This window comes from Squalius cephalus (assembly GCF_949319135.1).
Source record: "Squalius cephalus genome assembly, chromosome: 25".
Lineage (NCBI taxonomy): Eukaryota > Metazoa > Chordata > Actinopteri > Cypriniformes > Leuciscidae > Squalius > Squalius cephalus.
In genome coordinates, this window is record NC_137146.1 from 30,086,936 (window position 1) to 30,112,953 (window position 26,018).

A 26,018-nucleotide genomic window follows, 5' to 3' on the forward strand; every position below is an offset into this window, starting at 1 on the left:
CACACACACACACACACCCGAAGGGGTTTATTCTCAGAAACACACACACACACACCTGAAGGGGGTTTATTATGAGATCACACACACACACACACACACACACCTGAAGGGAGTTTATTCTGAGAGAACAACCCGCCCCACAACCAATCAAATGAATGCACTTCTACAGCAGAGGTTCTCCTAGTTCTCACCACAGAGTAGATTTCGCATGCGGTCTCTCTCTCGCTCTGATGTGGGTCACAGTAAAGCCTCAGCTTCTGGATCTCTGTCTGTGGTCAATGACAAATGACAAAAACAACAACAACATTTAGGCTTCACTAATTCAACACAACACACGACTATAAGATCTAGTATATATAATATACTAGATCGACTGTTAAACTACAGATTGTAGATTAAAATAATATCAGATTTGTCTAATTTTAAATAAACACAAAAACAGAGATGGAAAAATTAACATAAATAAGAAATGTACTTTTGCTATGGTTTAATAAATGTTCAGTGATCTCTTCCAAAGATTTCTGAATTTTGGCGCAGTTTTTTCTCGATATAGTGTTGTTATGGCAACTAGTAAATACACTCAGTTTGGTCATGCTATGTGTGGAAGTATTTAATACAAGTGTGTGACAACTAGCCCCGCGTCAGTGTGTTCCCCGATCACCCCAGTTTACTTTCCTATACTTACAGGGAGTGTAGCATCAGAGCCAAAGCGCTTGGAAATCTGAGTCTTCCCGTTGATGAAGATGGGCTCCGAAGTTTCCAGAGGTTTATCCTGGATCTGCTGGTCGTCCAGAAAGCACGTCACATGTCTGGGTTTGACCAGAACCTTCAGCTGGTGCCAGCTTCCATCGAACAGAGCCTGCAAGAGGTCTCACAACTTAAGATGATACTATGAGAAGATCAATAAAGGCTGAAGGTGTGCACAAAGATCTGCTTTTTAATTTGACGTGAATGTCAGACAAGAGTCGGACAATTTTCCAAAACAAGCTGTTCTGCATGAATGAGGGCTGTGGTGGAGGAAAGTGGAGGAAAATGGCTCGATTATGCAAAAACATCTTGGAAAACCACTCGGTTTTGACATTAAGAGCTGAAGAAGACGTGGAACAGGTTCAAGATGATGATTGCAGGAACTCAGAGAACATGAAAACCTTTCTGAGGGTTTGTGTTATGTAAGTGTATAAGTGAGAAGCATTAGTGGGAAAAGCGTCATGGGAATTTGAACAGGATATTGCAGCTGTACAAAAATATAGTCAGTCAATCATGTCAAAAAGCAGCTTATTTTTATTCTTCCGCCTAAACGAGTGTGTGGTGCGACCTCTGTTTAAGGTCACCATGAAATTCTTATTTTTTAATGGACTATTGTAGGATTTATTGTAAACGATTCATTGGTGCACATCATCATTACTGTGTCAATAATGTTGAATGAGAATAAGTTCCGTTTGCAGCATCTCTTCTCTTCTCTGATGATGAGGGCGGGGCTATAACCTGTCACTCACATGAGATCAGCCAATAGCAAACCACAACCATCCAACCAGCCAATCAACTCCCCACAGACACAATCAAGCCCCGCCCACATTTGTTCTTGTTCCAGAAGAGTTTCACTCTGATATATGACATAATAGAGGAGAAAAGACCAGGGCTGGGTTTCCCGATAACGTTGTCTCTTAGCGCGCTACGAAGACTCGTAAGGTATAACTTAACTAAAGGTATACCATAGGCGTGTTCCCCGAACTATACCTTAGAAAGCTGCTTAAGATAAACCTTCTTACGTGCGACGTTACCGGGTGCTGTCCGTGGCGATGGTGCTGAATTGGTTGACATCGATGGCTCGAGAATCAATTATTCTCTCGTCCAGGCGCTGTTTCACTGCTTTATGCTAGAAAGTGGTGTTCTTTATAAAAGAAGCACTTCAAATTACATTTATAAGGCTATTGGATATTATAAAAAATAATCCAAACTATAATAGCCTAGCCTACATATTTTAAAATTGTAACATATATTGCTGCCACAATAACCATTTAAAAATGTTACGTGCTTTCATCTCTCTGAGGTGGAGCTGCGATGAAATATTGTTCTTGGAAATACTTTCCAGCATTTCAGTAATAAAAGTGTACATCTTGCGTATGGTGCTCGGCAGTGATCAAAAAGGATTTAAACAGTGGATTTTGAATCTCTTCTTGTAAACTCAGAGATGTGGATTCAGACGGCAATTAAATTACCACACGACCAGTTTGTCAAAAAACAGTAGGTACTAATTTGGACAGGGATTTTTAAGCGGGTTGGGTGAGAAAAACACTGATATTATGGATTCGGACGGCACTAAAATCACAGACTCACCCCTGTAAATGTTTAAAATACCGGACGAGCCCATGAGAAACAATATTAGCGTATACGAATAGGACTTAACTGACAGTAGCCTATGCTTTCACTGGCCTTTAAAAGCGCTCTTTTATTAAATTAATAATATAATATATAATAATAATATAATTAAAATTCTAACAACAATCAGTGTGATTAGCCTAATTTAATACTGTCTGGGTGTATTAAAACTTCAGAATTATATTCATATAGACCTGCAACAGTGATGAGTTAAAGCTAAGAGTGGTCCAGACCAACCTTACGAACGCATGACTTACAGAAGGTATACTTAACTAAGAACGTTTCGGGAAACACGTATTAACTTAAGAACGAAGTAGCGTTAAGAAGGTTTCGGGAAACCCAGCCCAGCTCAACTTCTCTTTCATGACGAGTTTATGTAGATCTGCTACATTAGTGTACGGATGATTCATTCACAAACTTATGCAGCTATACAAAAATATGGAATTACCTTTGTGCCAATAATAATGAATGTAACTTTTCAAGTAACTAACCAATAATAATGAATGTAACTTTTCAAGTAACTAAATAAAATATCTTTGAAACTGAAAAAAAAAAAAAATCTCAAGCAAAATTTTTGACTTCGTTTATAATACACTGCATGTTTGAACTGTGTTCTCCTCTTTCTTTCGCTGATGCACTTCCATTTACACTTCTGAAGTTTTCATTTACGCTCACTGAGTTTTCGTTCGCCATTCTGGCACATATCTCTCGCGGGGGCGGGGCTAGCAGCAGTGTGTTCTCATTGGCTACTGAGTTTTTGATTGACAGCTTCTTGACCTGGAAGTGAAGACGTCAGTGTTGTGTTTATAGTGGGGACGTGAGAGTCTGTAAGCGTGGCATTCTCTTTCATTTTAGTGATATAAAGTTAAGAGTTTTTTTTTTTTTTTTTTTCAGTTTCAATTGATATTTTCATCAGTTTCTTGAAAAGTTACACTCATTATTATTGGCACAAAAGTAATTCCATACAAAAACACCATTAACAATTTGCCTTTGTATAAGGTGAGAATGGTAGATTTCGCTCACCTCAATGCCTTGAGCATCAAATGTCGCTGTCTGTTCCTCATCCACCGTGTTTGTGGTGGTGAAGATGAGGGATTTGTCCGGTCCGTTCAGTGTGACCGCGGCCTGGATCTGCCCATCTTTAGACAGAATCCTCCACAGGTCAAGCTTCTCCCGGATCGAAGGCCCTTTCAGCCTCAGCGTCGACACAAACACATAGGAGGGAGGCAGGCCTTCAGGGAAGATTTCCCTTTAAAACAGTTTTACAGACATCTATCAGTCAGATGAATATGTGTAATACAACACACACATTTAGATTTGCGCAATAAAAACCATCAACAAAAAAAATTTCAGGACTCTGGATCTCCAAAAAGTGATGAAAATGTTTCAGAATCACCAATTATTAAATATTAAACACGTTTAAATTATTGTGATCAGTGTTACAAGTAACATGCATTACTTAATCAGATGTAACAAATAACACTGATCACAATGATTTAAACGTGTTTAATATGTAATAATTGGCAATAACTGTAATAATTGATTTCAGAATCACCTATTATTACATATTAAACACTTAAGTACAATCTTGATACACTTTATTTTATGTTACATACAAGTAATGCTACAGAACATACACATTTACCATGTGTAACTGCAGACCTTAGTAGCCTAACATATTTAAGTACTTGTTGTTACATTGTGTTATACTAAGTACTTTCTTACATAATTACAGTGTACAAGTCCGTAACACGTATGTAACAGACTCGGCTTGTTACACATGTGTAACAGTAGCTGCCTATTACATGTGTGTAATTACAATCTGTAAGTACAGGCTGTTCCATAACTTACTTACATGTTAAGTACATTTTGTTACATGTTATTACAAAGTCTATTACTAAGTAATTAATTAAGTAATTACTCTGTATCAAGGGCACCGTAAAATAATATTAGTTAATAAAAATACAGCTGTTCATTGTTTGTTCATGTTAGTTATCAGTGCATTAACTAATGTTAACAAATACAACATTTGATTTTTAGTAAATTTAGTGAAAAACGTATTAGTAAATGTTGAAATTAATATTAACTAAGATTAAGAAATGCTGAAGTAGTATTGTTCATTCTTAGTTCATGTTAACTAATGAACCTTATTGTGAAGTGTTACCAATAATCTAAATGAATGTCGGTGCTCTTGTCCAGCAGATCCTGTCCTCCGACAGTAATTAGCCCTTATACATGCACACATTCATATTTGAGCTACTTTTTAAAAAAGTAGTGCATGTCACTTGTCAGTTGAATTAATTTGCGTAAGCATTTTATAAACTGCTGAATTAAAACTCTCTTCTCCATAACATAAGCACTTAGACAGAGCAGAATATAATAATATTCTAAATGTGTTTTTAAAAGAAAATGAAAGCATATGTATTATATGCATTACTGCATTAAACTCTTGAAAAAAAGATCTTGTTTGAAACATTACTTTCCATCAGAAGTAACTAAGTAATGTAATAAGTTACTTTTAGGGAGTAAATACTGTAGTGGCTAAATAAGAACGATAATGATGACACTTCATGTCTAGATGGCTTTGGAATTGCCCGGGATAATGAGTCTACGGGCAACAGCTTGGCGGCGGTGTTAGTTTGTGTGTAAGGACACGCTGGTGCTCAACGATTGTCGTACGGGAGAAGGTGTGCGCCCCTGACATTGAACTTCTGCCCGTATCTCTACGACCTTTTTATTTCCACAGCTTTTTTTTTAATATTGGTTTATGTTCATCCGAGAGCAAACACTACCACCGCCATACAGCAGATTAAGAACACCTTAGACAGGCGGGAATTAATATCTCCAGATCCTCCCCGATTCATTCTGGGCGATTTGAACCATTGTGTGGCAGAAACATCCTTGAAAGGTTTTCAACAGTATTGGATAAATGCTATGGCTCAATTTCAGGTGCATATAGATCTCTCGCTCTCCCGCTTGGTTCCTCTGATCACGGTATTTCTTGCACCAGCCTATATGCCGGTTATAAGGAGGACAGAGAAGGTTGTAAAGGTTATTAAACAATGGACTAATGATAGCATTGATAGACTACAGGGGATGCTTTGAAATAACTGATTGGAATTTGCTGATATTAATGAGCAAGAGGACATCGTATATCTCCTTCTGTGTGGATAACATCATTCCGGTTTCCATCTTTCCCAACAATAAGCCCTGGGTAACCAAGAAACTCAAGGAAATTGGAAATAAGAAAAAGATAGTTTTCTACGCTGGCTCTGAGTATGAAAAAAGGAGGTTAACAGAGAGGATAAGCGTGCTATTAAATCTGCTAAACTTAGATATAAGAACCAGATTGAGCCATGGTTTACTCAGGGGAACCTCCATACAGCCTGGCCGGGTCTCGAGAATACAGCAGTTCATATTGCTCCCGCTGCTCCTAAGCACATTCAGGAGGCAGGTCAACATCTCTTCCCAATGACCTCCGTTCTTTTTACACCAGATTTGAGACTGATAATGGCACTCAAGTGGAAACAATAATCTCTACTCTAAATTTATTGACTTTGTTTCAGATCTCCATGGCCAGTGGTGTAGTCCCTCAACTATCTATGGAGACATTACAGTTATTCCGATTCCTAGAAAGAGTTCCATAAAAGCCCTGAACGATCTGAGGCCTGTTGCTCTCTCCTCTCTTGTGATAAAGGCAATGGAGAGGATTATTAAATACTGTATTACTAAAGTAACCGACTCACAGTTGGATCCACTTTGCCTATCGCACGGGTCGCTGATGCAAAGGTGTTTATCTTGAGCATCTTGAGTCTCCTAATATCACAGCTGGATTTTTGTTTGCTGATTTTTCTTTGGCATTCAATACCCTACAGCCACATATTCTGGCTGAGAAACTTATCAGTCATTTTCATACGGAGGACCAGCTGATTTTCTGGATAATTTACTTTCTGACCAATAGGTCTCAGAGAGTGCTGGTCAACAATATGTATCTGATATCCTTCATCTGTCTCTCCCCAGGGCTGTGTCCTCTCTCCTCTGCTCTTCAATACTGACGACTGCAGATCCACCCAATCCAACTGTCGTCTAATTAAGTTTGCCGAAGACACCGTTTTACTGTCTCTGCTTTCAGGCCCTTCAGGAATGAGTGCTGTGACAACTCCGGTTTGGAGCTTAACGTGAATAAGACTAAAGAGATGGTGGTAACCTTTCCTAATAAGCAGAGGCCGATGGCTATGGCAGCCCCTACTGTTATTCACGGAAAGCCTTTAGAGGTTGTCAAAGAGTACAAGTATCCAGGGACAATTTTTGACAGTCTGCTGAAGTTTACTTCTAATACATGTACAGTAATACAATATATATATATATATATACCCTAGCAACCGCCTAGCAACACCATAGCAACCACCCAGAACACCCTAGCAACACCCTAGCAACCACCCAAAATACCTTAGCAACTGCCTAGCAACACCCTAGCAACCGCCTAGCAACACCCTAGCAACCGCCTAGCAACACCCTAGCAACCACCCAGAACACCCTAGCAACCACCCAGAATACCCTAGCAACCGCCTAGCAACACCATAGCAACCACCCAGAACACCCTAGCAACCGCCTAGCAACCACCCAAAACACCCTAGCAACCGCCTAGCAACCACCCAGAATACCCTAGCAACCGCCTAGCAACACCATAACAACCACCCAGAACACCCTAGCAACCACCCAGAATACCCAAAACACCCTAGCAACCGCCTAGCAACCACCCAGAACACCCTAGCAACCAACCCAAATACCCTAGCAACCACCTAGCAACAGCATAGCAACCACCCAGAACACCCTAGCAACCGCCTAGCAACCACCCAAAATACCTTAGCAACCGCCTAGCAACATCATAGCAACCACCCAGAACACCCTAGCAACCGCCTAGCAAAAAACTTTCTGGTCCAAACTTTCTCAAGCCAACTTAAAGTTTGTCTCGACATATATATTATATATATATATATATATAATAATACATGGCAGTGCCTTTTAAAGAAGCTCGAATCCTTAAGAGCATTCTCACTATGTTCTACCACTCCTACATTGAAAGAGTCATTAAATTCTCCATCGATTCCATTAGCCTCCAAAATAGAAATAGTCTGGAGCACACGGTTAAAGTCTGCTCAGCAATGATTGGACTCCCAATTAGGGCTCTTTCTATTATAAGTGAACAGCAAACGCTGAGGGTGGCTGGAAGGATTTTACATGTCATGTTCCTGTTTTTGAGAGGCTTCCTTCCTTCCTCCTTGTTTTTGTGGTACACAGTTATATACATATATATTTACGTATTTATTCATTCTTATATATGGACTTGTTTTTTAGGTATCCACTTGTAGTAGATTATAATTAATATGTATTCCGTGCACATTGTGTTATTTATTTAATGTATGATGTTTTTATGTATATTGTTTGCGTGACTCTACGAGTTCTCGTTAATTCCCCCTTGGGGACAAATAAAGTCTTTTGAAATTGAAATAAGAGTAACTTTCCTCAACATTGATTGTGATGATCGTAATGCATCAGGTTTAATCCCGACCTTGTGTTTTCCGTGATGTCGGTGCTCTTGTCCAGCAGATACGCGGCCTCCGACAGCAATGAGCCCTGGATCTTCTGAGCTTTCTGATGGATCTTCATGCCCAGCATCAGCTCAAAGCCTTTCTCATCCCGGGACGCCACAGGGATTCGAGTGGGACACACAGATTCTGCAGAGGGACACAGCATTGCAAACCCATTACCACACACAAATCTGAGGATTGCATAAGCTTTCAATCCAGCAAATCCATTTTAGTTTTAATCCTGTCTCAATTTTCATTCAATCAATATTTAATATGATTGCACTAAATATGATAATCATGTACAATCCAGCTGATTCCCAGGAATGGTTGAAATCATATTTCAAAGCTAAACCCAGCGAACAAAAATGTTCCAAGAATGTTCTGATATTGTTCCCATAGGTTCCCAAAATGTTCTGAACGTTCTCTAAATGTCCAGTTTTATTTTTTAGCTCTTAAAAACTTTTTTTTCTTGACTATGCTAATTTTAAAGGGATAGTTCACCCAAAAATTGTAAAGAATATGGATAACCAGACACCCATTGACTTCAACAGAATTTTTTTCCTACTAAGTCAATCGCCACCATCAACTGTTTGATAACCAACGTTCCTTAAAATATCTTCTTTTGTGTTCAACAGAAGAAAGAAACTCATACAGGTTTGGAACAACTCGAGGTGGAGTAAATGACAAAATTTTCATTTTTGGATGAACTGTCCCTTTAAGGGAACGCTCCATTCTGCAAACATGGGAATTACTTTTGAATGTTCTCTGAATGTTCTGTAGTAACGAACATCCAACTAATATGTTTCAGTAAAAACGTTCCATGAACATCCTGTCTTTTTTCTGTGAAATGCAAAATATCTCATAGGATAATTATGAGACACTGGTGTACTATAGTACAAGAAAATGTCACACGTTAAATATAGCACCCATACTGTATGAACTATTGTTATGGCACTTTCAAACCTGATCTCATGAGAAAATGTAACTACTTTATGAGTTTTCGTATGAATTTGTATTTCGCATGAATTTGTACAATTTGATTTATACAAAAAATGTAAGATGACACATCTTAAACATAATCTTCAGTCAGCTTTATTTCTATAACTCTTTATCTCTGTACTGATTGTTTTAAAGCAGCTTCACAGAAATAAACAGGAAAATTACAGAATCAATGATGCAAACTTGAGTCAAATTCTGCTAAATTAGACTTCATTGTTGATTCAGTTCAGTTCAATAAGTGTAAAGTTCATCAATAATGAAACGAGTTATTAGCAGCTCTACAGAAGACAAGTGTCATTATCCAGCTCGAGTTTTTTCTCATCTGAAAGTTTCAGAGAAGTCAAATCAGTGAAGTGAATTTTAAAGTCCCCCCTGTGGTGTAAATCCAGCTTTTAATGTTGTTTATATGTCTATGTGGTGTTTTTAATCTGCTTTAAGACAAACCATGTGTAAGTTCATAAGTCGACAGCATTGCTGAGTATTTCCTCCTTAAAACTGCAGTGAACCAAAGACAGTCTCAAAAACACGCTTTGAAATCGCTGGTGTTTCTGACGTCACAAACTACCTTGTAACCAATCAGATCAACGTGTGATCGTCAACCAGTGGATCTCTGAGCTGAGGGAGTGAGTGGAGGCGGGGCTCATTTGCATATTCATAGAACCACGCATACTAAATGAGGCAGTGAAGAATTTTTATCAAGGACATTTTTTTTAAATATGAGTTTTAGTTTTTCAAAGATGAGTTTTAAGGGATAAAATGATTGACTACAGGGGGACTTTACGTGTCTTACAGCCTGTTGAGTCTCAGTGTGCTGGTTAGTATTCATCCTTATTATCATTTTTTTCTCTGTATTCCAAAGCATTTATGAATTACAACCATTCAAGTTCAGATTTATGCTCAGAAAGAATGTTCCAGGTAACAGGTTAAACCCCAACTAAGCAAGCCAAAGGCAACAGTTGCAAATAAACCATCAGATGACAGAAAACATGGACAGAAAATGTTTGTAATTACTTTGGGTTGGAGAAAGCAGATTCCTGCCACTATTAACAACTACTCTCTCCATCCAAACCAGGACACGTGCCAACATCTTCAGTTCCCGGTTCCTCCCTGTCATGGCATCATGCCGCTGGTTTGGCCCGTGAGCTTGTGGCTTTCCATGTCACTGGGCATGAATGGACTGTGGTGTTTTAGTGGTTCGCTGATCTTTTAAGAACAGGAGCGGATGGTAATGCCAAAACTAGTTTAAATGTTTATGGGATTGCTCACACGCATGTGAGGCCTTGTCCACACTAATACGTTTTCGTTTGAAAGCACATCTTTTTCTCTCCGTTTTGGCCTTTTGTCGACACTGAGTGGCGTTTTTACTAATGAAAACGATCTCTAAAGTGGATAATACTGAAAACGCCATTTTCACGTTGTAGTGTGGACTGTCAACACGGAGGTTTTTCAAAGCGATGGCGTAAGTTTAGTCATGTGACTCAAACCAATAAATATTCATGTTTATACTGGTATTGAGCCTGTTATGTGCCGTTCACTTACACACAGTTGCTAATATGTTACTTCACACACTCTTCATATCACAGATGACAGAACATCTTCTGGCATTTGCTGTGGTGAAACATGAGAGCAGTTTGAGTGTTTTAGACCAAACATGTAATGTTGACTGAGAGCGACCTGGACCATCAGTGAATGCTGAGATATTCTGCTAAATAAAATGATCCTGTCAGAAGAATTGCACGATAACTTTACAGACGTTAACTAGACGTACGTTTACATCAATCCGGATACATTTTAAAACTGTGTTTTATTTAAAAAACGCTCTCCGTCCACACCAGCGTTTTCGGGCGTTTTTCGACGTTTCAGTGTGGATGATAAACATTTGGAAAACGCCTGAAAACGCTAGATTCACCTTTACTGCGCATGCATAAAACCTCATGAAAGCTCACTGAGATGATGCAGACGGAAAAATAAATTATAAAGTTATCGCGCAATTCTTCTGACAGGATCATTTTATTTAGCAGAATATCTCAGCATTCACTGATGGTCCAGGTCGCTCTCAGTCAACATTACATGTTTGGTCTAAAACGCTCAAACTGCTCTCATGTTTCACCACAGCAAATGTGAGTAAATGTTCTGTCATCTGTGCAGGACTGTGATATGAAGAGTGTGTGAAGTAACATATTTTAGCAACAGTGTGAAAGTGAACGGCACATAACAGGTTCAATACTGGTATAAACATGAATCTATTGGTACAATATGAGTCACATGACTAAACTTACATCATCGTTTTTAAATACCTCCGTGTTGACAGTCCACACTACAACGTGAATTTATCAACTTTGGAGTGCGTTTTCAAAAGCTTTGTTTTCATTAATAAAAACGCCATCTCAGTGTGGACGAAAGGCCAAAACCGAGAGAAAAAGATGCATTTTCAAACGAAAACGTATTAGTGTGGGCAAGGCCTGAATCTTAGGGTACGTTTACACGAGAATGATATGCTTAAAACTTTTCCGCGTACAGACGACACCATTATGAAAACGATCCCCATTCACACGGATCCGCGAAATCAATTAAAAATGCTGTATTCTGCTGCCAGGCCAGTAGATGGCGATGACACACTATAGACTGAACACGTAATACGCATGAGCATGACGTCACCGTCTTCAGAGATTCGCATTTTTGTTGTTTACACGAAAACTGTTTTTAAAAACTTGCACTTTGAAACCCGTTTTCAAAAGTTTGCATTTTCAGGCACCCAAAACGCCACTGTCGTGTAAATGAACGGCCAAAACGCATAAAAAGTTTAACGTTTTTTGGTTAAAACGGTGTCGTGTAAACAGCCCCTTACCCTCGCACAGCTTCTGTGCCATGGCGTCCCGGATGCGTTCGATGTTGGTGTAGTCCTCGGCGTAAAGCACATAATCCCCCTGCGGCGTGTTGGCGATGGTCACCAGCTCTGACGTGGTGATCTCCGAACCAACGCCCACCGCAAACACTGTAATCCCCTGCGCTCGCGCCTCGATGCTAGCGTCCATGACGTCGTCCTGCGACTTCCCATCAGTCACCACCACTGCAATACGGTTCTTCACGTCACTTCGCTGCGAAGACGTGAAAACGTGGTCCACGGAGAACTTGATGGCGCGGCCCGTCTGCGTGTTTCCACCTAAATAGTTGATCTCCTCGATGGCTTTAATGAGATCTTGAGTGGTTTTGTGGAGGCCGAGAGGGATCTCCAACCGGGGCGTGTCACTGTACTGAACGACACCGACCTGAGAGTAGTGGGAACTCACGTCGAAGCCACTGGTGACATTGACCAACCAGCGCTTGGCTATTTCGAAGTCCTCGTCTCCCACGCTCCAGGAGCCGTCCATGATGTAGACCAGGTCATTAACAGCAGTGCTGCAGCCTGACGAAAGAAGAAGAGAACTGAGATAGAGATGAATAACACACAGAGAGTCACAAACTCTAATTCATAAATATAGCGGCAAGCAGAAAGTATCAGGGCCAAGCACAGCAAAAGCAAACAATGAAGCAAGCAGCAGACCAACTGCAAAAATGAGTAAATTAAGCAAAAACAATTGTAAACAAAAAGGTTCACATCCCATTAATACATTGAGTTGTAATGAGATTTATGGCTTATACTATAATTTCATTACAATTTGTGACCACAAGGGGGTGCTGCCCTTCAAGTACCTTCAAGACATGGTGCCGAAGAATACGTACTGAGTTTCGTAACGATATGCCAATGCGTTCGTGTAATATAGCAATATGCAAAACCATTGCAGTTATAGATTTTTTTTGTCATTTTTGTAATTCAAATGAGACAAAGACACTGCATGTACATTTTGAAGTCAATCAGACCAGCGGTACTGTAGTTCTGTAGCCAATTTTTCAAGTTTTGTTTAATTATAGCACCACCAAGAGGCACAGTCCCACTACTTTTTGTGTGTGTGTGTCCTCAGAGTGCCTCCATACATAAACGTGTCAAATTTGGTGAAAATATCTCATTTAGTTATAGACTTCATTTCGGAGTTATAGACAATTATATGAGCAAATAGAAAATGACCGACACCAGACTTTGATAGCATTTTTTTTTTTTTTGGCACTTACAATAAAAATGTTGACATTTGGCCACTGGCATGTTGGCACCAACCTATGTTTCGGATTTGCCGACAGTGGTTTCGTCTCAGTCAGACTAACGGCTTCGAAGATATTCGCGAAAGTTGTTTAAACTCTAAATCAAAACCTAGCATGTTTGGTATCGTTGGACTTGGCAAGGTTTCAGGAATCTCTGGTTCGAAACTTCTCAGGCTATTTCAAGGCATCGTGCTGATGAACCATACCAAGTTTCGTAACAATACGCTAATGCGTTCATAAAATACAGCATTTTACAAAAAAATTCACAATGGCCGATGCCAAAAAATCGGATATTATTCGCCTCGGCATGCCACCCCGAATCTAACGAGACCACTTTTATGATTTTTGGGAAAACCGTTCAAAAGTTATAAGCAAAAATATATATTTTTTGTATCTCCGGACCAGTAGGTGGCGCTGTGCCAAAACGCTGCATGTAGCCTTAAGTCATGCTTGTGATGACATGTACCAAGTTTGGTCTAAATATAATAAAGCGTTGCGGAGATACATCCTTGCGTCTATTTTTGTAAATGCTACATAAATTAATTTGCATTATTCGAAGACAATTTGACCAATCAAGTTGGATTCCATAATTTTTTGTTGGCATCGTCTTAAGATGATCTGGATCAATTTTGTGAAAATCAAAGCAATGGCAAATTCAAAATAGCTGGAAAATTCATGGCGGAAAATGACATCATAGGGTGCAATCGAATCGATTTCGCTTGTTTCTAGCCCTTATGGTTCAAAAGTTATTAACAAACGTGAGTGCAACTTTGGACAGTGCTTGGCCTCCAGTTAGATTCTGCTCCAGAACAAAAAAGGAACTCGATGATAAAAAACTATAGCACAATAAAGTAAAAAAAGAATTATTTCAACTGTGATCACTGATATTAAAGTCACCATGAAATCTAAATGGGCTTTGTTTTTTGTAATATCGCAGTGTTTATTCTAAATGAGTTATAGGGGCACATCATCATTATTGTGTTAATAATGTTGAATGAGAGTAAGTTCCTCTTGCAGCATCTCTTCTCTTCTCTGATGACGAGGGCGGGGCTATAACCTGTCACTCACATTTGTGTAGAGAGAATGGTGTCGTCTTAGCTGCCTCTAATTTAACAAATGATCGTTGCGACGGAAGCGAATCAATCAAAACTAACTTTAGCTGGAAAATAACTTTATTAAAGAACCGCTATAAAGCCAAAACAATCTTACCTTAAATTATAAGTTTATCTCTGTAAAGCTGCTTTGAAACAATCTACATTGTTAAAAGCGCTATATAAATGAAGATGACTTGACTTGACTTGACATGAGATCAGCCAATAGCAAACCACAACCATCCAGCCAGCCAATCAATTCCCCACAGACACAATCAAGCCCCGCCCACATTTGTTATTGTTCCAGAAGCTTTTCACTCGGATATACGACACAATAGAGGAGAGAAGACCAGCACAACTTCTGTTTTAATGACGACTTTAAGAAAGCGACAGTGGAAAACAGATAATTGACATTGACAGAATCTGCCAATTACGTGCTTACAACTTTAATTACATCTTGGATTTGGCAAGTAGCAAATACTCTAATACCATAAAGCACATGTCACACATATTTGTAAATACTCTATTTTAAATAATACTTTTTAATCATTTATTATTAATAGATATATAATAAGAAAAAATGACATGCATGATGGATGAATAATTTTATAATAAACACTGCAATGCTCCACCAAAGAAAATTGTCATTTTGATTTAATGATGACTTTAATGACACTTCTGAATACATGTCTTAGACTGGGATCAGAAACTGGCAATACCGGCTCGGATGTCCTCGTCCTCTCCCGCTCGCGAGTAAACCAGTAAGACCAGTGCTGGGAAACACCTCCAAATCCACGACATTCCCAACTAACGCTCCGGCGCTTTCAATATAAAGTGTCAATCTTCAGAGCCCTGTAAAATACAGAATATTAAACAGAGTCTGTTATGGAGGCAGAGCAACATTGCAATCTATAATTATTCTTAATGGCTAAGAATCAGTTTGCTTACATAATTACATAAAGATGAGTGTTTCATTTGATTATACCTCTGATGTTACACACTTACTTCAGCTAATCAGATCAGTGCACACAGCTGAGAGGGTTTCTCAGAAACACACTTCTGAGATTAAACATCTACAGAATAATGGAAAGGTCCATTGCGTTGTATCTGCAGATGAAAGCAAAAGTGATGATCCGAAAATAAATGATAAAAATAAACATGAACTGTGAGCTAGACAATAAACAATGACCTGGAAGAACCCAGAAACATGGCAAACATGACGCTTGAACAGTAGAGTGTGTGTGTGAACACATGACGAAAACAGCCAATGGCAATGCTAAACAAGATAGAGGACACTGAACGTGAACCAATGAGAGAACACAACAAGTTATAAGACAATGAACCAGTGAAAACACGAGAAACAACTGGCGAAAAAGCTCATGAAATCATGAACTACACTCACCTAAAGGATTATTAGGAACACCATACTAATACTGTGTTTGACCCCCTTTCGCCTTCAGAACTGCCTTAATTCTACGTGGCATTGATTCAACAAGGTGCTGAAAGCATTCTTTAGAAATGTTGGCCCATATTGATAGGATAGCATCTTGCAGTTGATGGAGATTTGTGGGATGCACATCCAGGGCACGAAGCTCCCGTTCCACCACATCCCAAAGATGCTCTATTGGGTTGAGATCTGGTGACTGTGGGGGCCATTTTAGTACAGTGAACTCATTGTCATGTTCAAGAAACCAATTTGAAATGATTCGAGCTTTGTGACATGGTGCATTATCCTGCTGGAAGTAGCCATCAGAGGATGGGTACATGGTGGTCATAAAGGGATGGACATGGTCAGAAACAATGCTCAGGTAGGCCGTGGCATTTAAACGATGCCCAATTGGCACTAAGGGGCCTAAAGTGTGCCAAGAAAACATCCCCCACACCATTACACCACCACCACCAGCCTGCACAGTGGTAACAAGGCATGATGGATCCATGTTCTCATTCTGTTTACGCCAAATTCTGACTCTACCATCTGAATGTCTCAACAGAAATCGAGACTCATCAGACCAGGCAACATTTTTCCAGTCTTCAACTGTCCAATTTTGGTGAGCTTGTGCAAATTGTAGCCTCTTTTTCCTATTTGTAGTAGAGATGAGTGGTACCCGGTGGGGTCTTCTGCTGTTGTAGCCCATCCGCCTCAAGGTTGTGCGTGTTGTGGCTTCACAAATGCTTTGCTGCATACCTCGGTTGTAACGAGTGGTTATTTCAGTCAAAGTTGCTCTTCTATCATCTTGAATCAGTCGGCCCATTCTCCTCTGACCTCTAGCATCAACAAGGCATTTTCGCCCACAGGACTGCCGCATACTGGATGTTTTTCCCTTTTCACACCATTCTTTGTAAACCCTAGAAATGGTTGTGCGTGAAAATCCCAGTAACTGAGCAGATTGGGAAATACTCAGACCGGCCCGTCTGGCACCAACAACCATGCCACGCTCAAAATTGCTTAAATCACCTTTCTTTCCCATTCTGACATTCAGTTTGGAGTTCAGGAGATTGTCTTGACCAGGACCACACCCCTAAATGCATTGAAGCAACTGCCATGTGATTGGTTGATTAGATAATTGCATTAATGAGAAATTGAACAGGTGTTCCTAATAATCCTTTAGGTGAGTGTATATGAGTGCTTTTGAAACACACTTCCTGAAGCGACGGTGATTCTACCCAGTGATTCTGAGAGGGTCGCCGCAGTGATCTTTGTGTGAACATGTTTATTTTATTTTTAATTTTTTTCATGTTTTATTTATTTGTCTAATTTTCAATGACACATTTGTATTTTAAATAGAAAGAGTTTCAGTTAATAGTCTCTTATTGGCCTGATTAACCAAGCGCTCTGTAAAACAAGATCTACAAATGAATCAAATGACACATATTATACAGACACTTCATTTTTAAAGGTATTATGATTTGTTAATTGCATTTAATTGATTACACTATGATTTAAACATCTGCAGTTGATTTTTGTAAAAGGTGTTTTAATGCATGTTTTGGCTGTTTGTATTGTTTTTCTGTTTTCTTAGTTTCTACAGATGTCTGTCCAGGCGTCACCAGTGTGTTATTTTGAGCTCTTCTAAACAGGGAATCAGTTTGCAAAGCGATTGGTTCAGTTGAGGATTTTTGAATTTTGAGTTTGGAAAAGCTTAGTTTCTCCCATCACTACCATGAGCAAGACTGAGACACATAATAAAAGACATGACTTAAAAACAATCAAAGGAAAACATGAAACGTGAAGAACAATCTAGACAGATGCGACATCATTATATTGTGAGGCGTTTGATCCATGTTGCTAAAAGCAACCTATTATTGCACGTTTCTAAAGACTTCTGTTATGCCAAAAAATTAGCATAATAACGCAGCAATTAGTGCTATATCATCATTCCTCTAGTGTCAGATGGACTCGGGCTCTTCTGAATCTTGCTGGTCTTTGCACAGGCAGGAACACTCTTCAAAAATGCTCAAATTTAGCACAAAACTCTAACCCAACTTTTACATTCCTCCATAAACCCCAAGTGTATACGTCAACCAGACGCACCCTATATAATATGCATAAGTAATGTGAATAAAATAACATGCAGTCTGTCTATTTTGCTAACGTTTCATTGGCCAAGCAACTCTATAACTTTACAGACTACGACAATTCCCTTTTATTCAACCCTATAAAAGTGTCTCTGGTGAGAGGGTCATTTCGCTGGGGACGAACGGCATGTGGTCTTATTTTCTCGCTTTGCTTCAGTGATGTCTACAAGCTCTCATTTAGCAGAAAACGCTGGCCGACAGACCACAGCGGAAGCTAGATCACAGGAAAATAACAGCGTAAGCAAAGAAACCTGGGGAACACAACATGGAAATAAACACGGCATGCCGGATTACGAGAAAATGCCCACAATTACAATTTCACATAAACATGTACTTGTGCTGCATATAGAAACGCTTCTTGTTGTTCAGCAATGCCTAAAAATCATGTTGACTTTGTTTCTTTAATAAAATATAAAAAATAGAAGACTCAAGCCAGCCTTTCAAGAACGAGTCTCACCAAGCATCTGTCCACTTTACAAGGGTTATTTTGAGGTAAAGTGAGCTTGAGGGCGATGGCACACGTCAAACACAACAGAGGAATCATTCCCTGTCCCGCAAACCCGTAATGAAGCGCTGAGACGTCGAGGACACTCGTCAGTTTGACTGTGGCTTCGACAGCAATAACCCTGATGGCACATGGAGCACATGACAATCATTCAAAGACACTCCACCAGTGTGTGGAGACTGCAAAAAACACGCTGTCATGGCGAGACTGGACTGAAGATTGAATAGAACAGGAGTGTGTTGAGTTCAGTGGGACAGATGATGTTCTGAAGGCTGCTCAGAGTCACAGTTTCAGCTCAAGCATCTCACAAACACCTGCGTTTTGAAGCCAGTCATGGGAAACCGCTAGTTAATAACCCATTTCTTTCTGCAGCATCTTCCCACGTTCCCATGTTCCCTTGTTCCCATGTTCCCTTGTTCCCATGTTCCCTTGTTCCCATGTTCCCTTGTTCCCATGTTCTCATGTTCTCATGTTCCCATGTTCCCATGTTCCCATGTTCTCATGTTCCCATGTTCTCATGTTCTCATGTTCCCATGTTCCCATGTTCTCATGTTCCCACGTTCCCTTGTTCCCATGTTTTCATGTTCCCACGTTCCCACGTTCCCACGTTCTCATGTTCCCATGTTCCCTTGTTCCCATGTTCCCTTGTTCCCATGTTCTCATGTTCCCATGTTCCCATGTTCTCATGTTCCCATGTTCTCATGTTCCCATGTTCTCATGTTCCCATGTTCCCATGTTCCCATGTTCTCATGTTCCCTTGTTCCCATGTTCTCATGTTCCCATGTTCTCATGTTCTCATGTTCTCATGTTCCCATGTTCCCATGTTCCCATGTTCTCATGTTCCCACGTTCCCTTGTTCCCATGTTTTCATGTTCCCACGTTCTCATGTTCCCATGTTCCCTTGTTCCCATGTTCCCTTGTTCCCATGTTCTCATGTTCCCATGTTCCCATGTTCTCATGTTCCCATGTTCCCATGTTCCCATGTTCTCATGTTCCCATGTTCTCATGTTCTCATGTTCTCATGTTCTCATGTTCTCATGTTCCCATGTTCCCATGTTCTCATGTTCCCATGTTCTCATGTTCCCATGTTCCCATGTTCCCATGTTCTCATGTTCCCTTGTTCCCATGTTCTCATGTTCCCATGTTCTCATGTTCTCATGTTCTCATGTTCCCATGTTCCCATGTTCTCATGTTCCCACGTTCCCTTGTTCCCATGTTTTCATGTTCCCACGTTCTCATGTTCCCATGTTCCCTTGTTCCCATGTTCCCATGTTCTCATGTTCCCATGTTCTCATGTTCCCATGTTCTCATGTTCCCATGTTCCCATGTTCTCATGTTCCTGAGGTCTGAGTATTCATCCTTCCTTCCCAAGCCCTAAAATTATACTTTCTTTTTTTTTGTACAGAATGCTTATTGTATTTCATTTTGATAATATTTTTTAATTTTTTTAATGCAATATTTTGTAGATTGTTTGTTATTTTTAATTTTATTTACATTTAAATTACTAGATGTGTTCAATAAATAATAAATACATAGTAATTTAGTCATTTAAGCACATTCCTCACATTCTTTCAACTTAAATTCAAAATAACTCACAATTTTTAATTCAGCTCTAAATATCTTATATTTGGTGTCTTTGCCGACCACTTGTGGAAAAATAATAATAATATAAGATGTTATTTCATGACTCTAGATGTCCTTATATCTCTATATGGAGTAAACGAGCTGTTCCGCTGGGTCCTAAAGCCAGTTTAATTCAGTGTGCTCTCAGATACACATGTAGACATTATAAAATAATTGTTTGGTGAAGTTTTAGCATTTTTAGTCTGAATTTTGAGCATTTTTAGGTTTTTCTACGTGTACTGAAGCATTCCTCACATTCCATTAATTCCTAAGGGGGTCAAATTGACCTGCGAGGGAACATTTTGTTAATATTTCAAATTTCAACCACAAAACTCCTCGAATCCATTATTTTTATTTATTTTTTGTGTATTCATGGTTTAAGTGCAACAAAAGTCCGGGGTCTTGGACCCCTTCGATGAACACTCAATTTTTAAAAAATGTTCAGAAATATCATCCGGCCCGGAATGACCCGAGAGAGGGAGGAAGTTTTCATGCACTGCAGGGAAAGCTCAGGGTTTCTCCAATGCTCTCAGTCTGTAATGTTATTCACATTCACTCTAATTTCCCCGAACACATGAGAGGGTCAAGCAGGAGATCAGCAGAGCTCCACCGGCTGGAGAAGAGTGTGTGTTTGTGTGTATCATCGCTGAGCACGCAGATGTCCTGCGGTGGATCTGAGTCTCTCTGTCTCTCAGCATCTCTGTGGTGAGGAGTGTGAGAGTGTGTGTGTGTGTGTGAGTGTGAGTGTGTGTGTGTGTGTGTGTGTGTGTGTGTGTGTGTGTGTGTGTGTGTGTGTGTGTGTGTGTAATTCATTCTCAAGACCATGGCCAAATTGTAATATTTTTAGTATTTGATCATTAATATGTATATATATCTTTAATCTGTTAAAGGGATAGTTCACCCCAAAATTAACACTTACTCTCAAGTCATTCCAATCCTTTCTTTCTTCTGCGAAAAATAGGTTATTTTGACAGATGGCTGAATGTTATTAACATTGTTTGTTTAGTTTTTTTTTTTTTTTTTTTTTTAAATCATGGAAGTCAATGGTCACGAAAGTTGTTTGGTTACAAACATTCTTCAAAATATCTTCAATGTTCCGCAAAAGAAAAAGTCATAGAGGTTTGTAATGACATGAGGGCGAGTAAATGATGAGAGAATGAGCAGTTCTGAGTGAATAACAGGGTATAATGTTTGGGAGAACTACCTTTAGCAATTGTCTGTTGCCTATTCATGTTTTTATGAGAATTATATAATTAAAAATGAAATTCTATTCTAAGAGAAACATCTGCGATTAAGGTAATACACCTCAATAAAACTTAAACTGAGAACACTTTGGGTTTTGAACGAGCTATTAAATCCTCTTATAATAACAATAAGCTGAGAAATTCCAGGATCTACAGAAACATCAGATCCGGTCGGGATCAAGGACAGTAATGCAGGAATGCCCAGATCACATGTCACATGTTCTCCTCTTTGCATGTGTGTGTGTGTGTGTGTGTGTGTGTGTGTGTGTGTGTGTGTGTGTGTGTGTGTGTGTGTGTTGTGTGTGTGTGTGTGTGTGTGTGACCGACTGACTCAGATCAGAAGCTGTTCTGCACGGCCAGAGCAAGTTTTAGTGAGCAATAAACAAACCGCTTGACCACAAACTCACAGTCCCGAGGGATTATCCCGGATGTATGAGCTCAGATGCCCATGTGTATCCCGGGCATCTACGGATGATTTCAGGAGAGAACCGTTCCAATCACACAGACGTTTAGAAGCAGGACCGCTAGACTGACACTATTACACACGCTCCTCCTTTACATCAGCACTGCTCCAGCATTCAGCCAAGCACACACACACACACACACACACACACACACACACACACACACACACACACACACACACACACACACACACACACACACAGTCACAGAGGAAAAAGTGTGACAATGCAAATGCATCGAAACGAGAAGCAGATTTCAGTGCATGTATGAATAAGAGCAATTCTGTTCTCATTAATTTGCAGAGTGACAAGAGTGTAAAAGGGTGTTTCTGCAACTACGGGCACTTTTACGTCCCAGGAGTGAAATTTTAGATTTATGTTAAAATTTGTCATTTGATGTTTCATAAATATAAACGTGGTGTCATTAAACACCTTGACATAAAAAATAATGAATAAATAATATGATTTAATGTAAAATTATGAAGCATTTATAGGTCCAAACACCATTTTTGCTCATGTCCCACACCCGTGGTTTCAATGTTGAGATACTTAAAATTAGCTCATTCTTTTACAATATTACATTGTTTCAATTGAAATTGTTTAATATACAGATTAATTTACAGCATCTTAAAATTCTTTGTATTATTTACTGATCATTTTTATAATTTTTTTAACTAAATGTGCCTGTCCCACACTTTTGAGTCCTTACCGCAACAATGAAAAAAAGCTTTTATTTTGAAATTTTATCGAACAAAAACAAGTTTAGCTTCTATGGAAACAGAAATTATCACTTGAGCACATTGCTGACAGACTGGGCCACCATACTACCTCACTCACAAGATACCAAAAAAATAAGGTAAACATCATCTTTTCTACTCTAGTATTTATTGTGCGTCCTTACCATTCAGCTTAATAATTGTGTATTTTTGAACTACATTTTAAAAATAAATGTATATTTCTGTTGAATTCATGTATATTAAGATGCTAAGAGTCAAAACTTATGTGGTAGGCCTTGCTAGCTGCCAGTTAGCTAAAATATTAGCAAAAATGTCATTTCCGCAACATGTCTTTACCGCAGCAAATTTAGGTGTTGCGGTAAAGACCTTGTGTTGCGGTAGAGACAAATTCAAGATTTACTGTATATTAAATTACAAATATTCAGTATATTATTAGTACTGAAGTATATATTAGTATATATATTAATATATATATATATATAAACATACCATTTTTTACATTAAAAAAAATAATTTTGTCCTTACCGACACAAGATGTCATTACCGCATCATTGCTCTATTTTCATTTTTTTTTCACATTTTCATTTGCAAAAAAATTATTTTACACTTAAGTTGAGATGATTAACACATTGAAATTGCAACATCTGTCATAAAAAGTTAATTATGTTATCCTTTGTGCATATGGAAACAATTGACATCTAAGGTTACTGTAAATTTTTTACATGGCATTGAAAAAAACATGAAATTTCCTATTTTGTATATTATTTTTTTTATATCAGTATTTACAAAACTGCATCAAATTTGAAAAAGCTATTTAAATATATTACATTTTTTATATAAATTACTAAAGAAAAATGTATAAAATGAACGTTATTGTAATGTTGCGGTAAGGACACTTTTTAAGAAGATGACCCGAAAAACATAAAAAATAAACATGTTCCAGATTAAAATCTTAACGACTACATTCTATTTTGTGTACATTTTTATATGTATTACAGACTGTGATGGTTAAAATTGAAATTCATAGAGGTTGATTTTTTTTTTAATTGGGATAGTCAAAAGTTTTGTTGCAGAAACACCCCAAAATAAACAGGGTCAGGATAGAGTATTAGACACTTCTGCTCAGAACATACAGCGCAACAACACGACTGTGTGTGAAATTACAGATCGACGCTTTCTTCATAACAGCAGGTTCGGTTCAATCTATAAGAACGCACTGCTCTCTCTCTCTCTCTCTCTCTCTCTCTCTCTCACACACACACACACACACACTGCTGCATTTCCAAAACTACTCACTCTTTCTGCTCCTTTATCAGTGCCACATGCATTACATAATAAGTATAATAATAATTATGCAAGTACTATTGTGTTGAGGAGCTGACACCTGTCCTATAGAGGCCGTCTTCTGTCCATCAAACATTTTAAACATCAAGGCTAAAATTACTTTATAAATACAGGCCTTTATTGTATATCTCAAAGCAGGTTATTTGAAAATATATTAAACACATAGATATTAATATAGACTAATATAGTCTCAACACTTCTAACTGAAAATAATATTAATAAAACAAAAAAGGCTAAATACGGCTAGATTAGGTTTTCTTTGCAAATGTTAAATAGATTATCGTCACCTTCCTAAAATTATTGCCCAAGTCATTTTGATGATCAAGTTATTTTAGGAAGGTGACATTATTTGTTTCAATCATGCAACATTAATTAATATTGGCTCTTACCTGCTCTTTTAAAAGTGCCTCCAGAAAAAATAAAAAATAAATCAATGGCTTAAATTTTGAACTTGATAAATCATTACATCACTCTCTCTGTCTCCACTGGAGGAGCCATGATGCCTGTCACTCCAGACTCCTTATACAGGCAGACCCGGTGACGTCATGGAGAGACACGCCCCCTCGGACCGACAGACCCGGTGACGTCACGGAGAGAGACACGCCCCCTCGGACCGACAGACCCGGTGACGTCACGGAGAGAGACACGCCCCCTCAGACCCGCATCTGGAAACATGCAGTGGTTATTATTATTGCTGTGTGCAGAAGTCCAAATACATTCATAGTTCTCGATACTGCAGTTAAATTGTACATTATTATGAATCTACACTAAATGCTGTTCATATTAGTTGTCTACTGTCAATCAATAATATACATGACATAGGGATTAAGATTGAGATTAATTCACAGCAACAGTGTAATCCAGTAGAACTTGAAAGGGAAGTGTTGGATCTATATTAGTGTGCTGAACTTCATCCACATATAAAGAGACACTCTCCACACTCTCTTTCGCATTCACAGTCCAGAACAAATCCCACATTAACCTGTTTCTGATCAAATCTGCCACTGCAAATATCAGCGTCTGCCATTTGACTGAGGCCAGTAACATCTGCATGATGGAGGACAGACTGAGGGTTTATTATTCATGCACAGGTTTAAATACGATGACACTAATTCAAAAACTCTTCTGTTCTGCAGATAATCAAAACGAGGCTTCAAAGAGCTGATAAACCTGAGTGTGTTTATCTCATAACGACCAGTAGTACACACACACACACACACACACACACACACACCTGATCACTGCAGAAAGTCTCACAGTGTTTTGCTGCCATCTACAGGCACGGAGTGTAATTAGCGGCACATGTTTATGATGCATTCGCAGACTACTGTCCAAATTAATATTAATGCAGTGAAAATATACCAACGACCATTTAATGATCCTTTAATCATCACGCAGTAAATCATTCTCCTTCTTTTAAAAACTAAGAGATGTGACAAACAGCAAAGCGGAGGTCATTGATCATGTGTAATGGAGAGTTTAATAGCGCTTCTGTAGCTCCGCCCCTTCCGGTGTGTGTTTCCACAACATGAAGGAAAGATCTCTACTGACATTTATTACACACCACAGATGTGGGCGGGGCTTGATTGTGTCTGTGGGGAGTTGATTGGATGGTTGTGGTTTGCTATTGGCTGATCTCATGTGAGTGACAGGTTAAAGCCCCGCCCTCGTCATCAGAGAAGAGAAGAGATGCTGCAAGAGGAACTTATTCTGATTCAACATTATTAACACAATTATGATGATGTGCACCTATAACTCACTGCAGTATTCCAAAAAAAAAAAGAGAAAAAAAGAATATTTATCCATTCTGATTTCATAGTGACTGTAACTTGGGAGAGAAAAACACACTAAACTGTTTGCCAATGCCACTGTTTGATTTCAGTCAAAACTAGAAAAAAAAGTGTCAAAACTATCAATAGCTTAAAACTTTAATTAATTCATTCATTAATCATTGATTCCACTATTAGTCCGTGAGGCAAACCCCCAAATTTCAGAAATTAGTATCATAAGAGGGCACCAATGTTGCTCTTTTTTATTCAACAGAGGGATGTCCCTGGACCACAAAAATGCATGATAGCAATTCTTAGTGGTTAAGGTACAAAAATCACCAATTATGTATGACCTCCCAAAATTTGGCGAATTCCACGTAAGGTCATTATTTCTTTAATTCATTATTTTTGGTACTAAAACATTTATACTTGGTGATATCTAGGTTGGAATATTGTCAAAACTTTAACTTGTTTCAATAATATAGTTATTATGATTATTTTTCTCCATAAAACATAGTGGTGTACAGCTTTCACTCATTGTTTTAAACTGAAGACCAGT

The 26,018-nt window shown here is 38.8% G+C and overlaps 1 protein-coding gene across 1 annotated transcript in view; it reads right to left on the bottom strand.

Annotated features, from left to right (window-relative positions):
• Positions 1-24,165, bottom strand: part of LOC307153874 (uncharacterized protein) — a 139,263-nt gene extending 115,098 nt beyond the window's left edge. The window contains exons 1-8 of the mRNA XM_079863627.1: positions 24,080-24,165; positions 15,203-15,304; positions 14,917-15,049; positions 11,818-12,375; positions 7,952-8,117; positions 3,403-3,628; positions 686-859; positions 192-269 (exon numbers count right to left, since the gene is read on the bottom strand). Of these exons, the coding sequence (XP_079719753.1) occupies positions 192-269; positions 686-859; positions 3,403-3,628; positions 7,952-8,117; positions 11,818-12,375; positions 14,917-14,998 (1,284 nt within the window). The 5' untranslated portion in view covers positions 14,999-15,049; positions 15,203-15,304; positions 24,080-24,165. The remainder of the gene's footprint in view (positions 1-191; positions 270-685; positions 860-3,402; positions 3,629-7,951; positions 8,118-11,817; positions 12,376-14,916; positions 15,050-15,202; positions 15,305-24,079) is intronic.
• Positions 24,166-26,018: the final 1,853 nt, after the last annotated feature.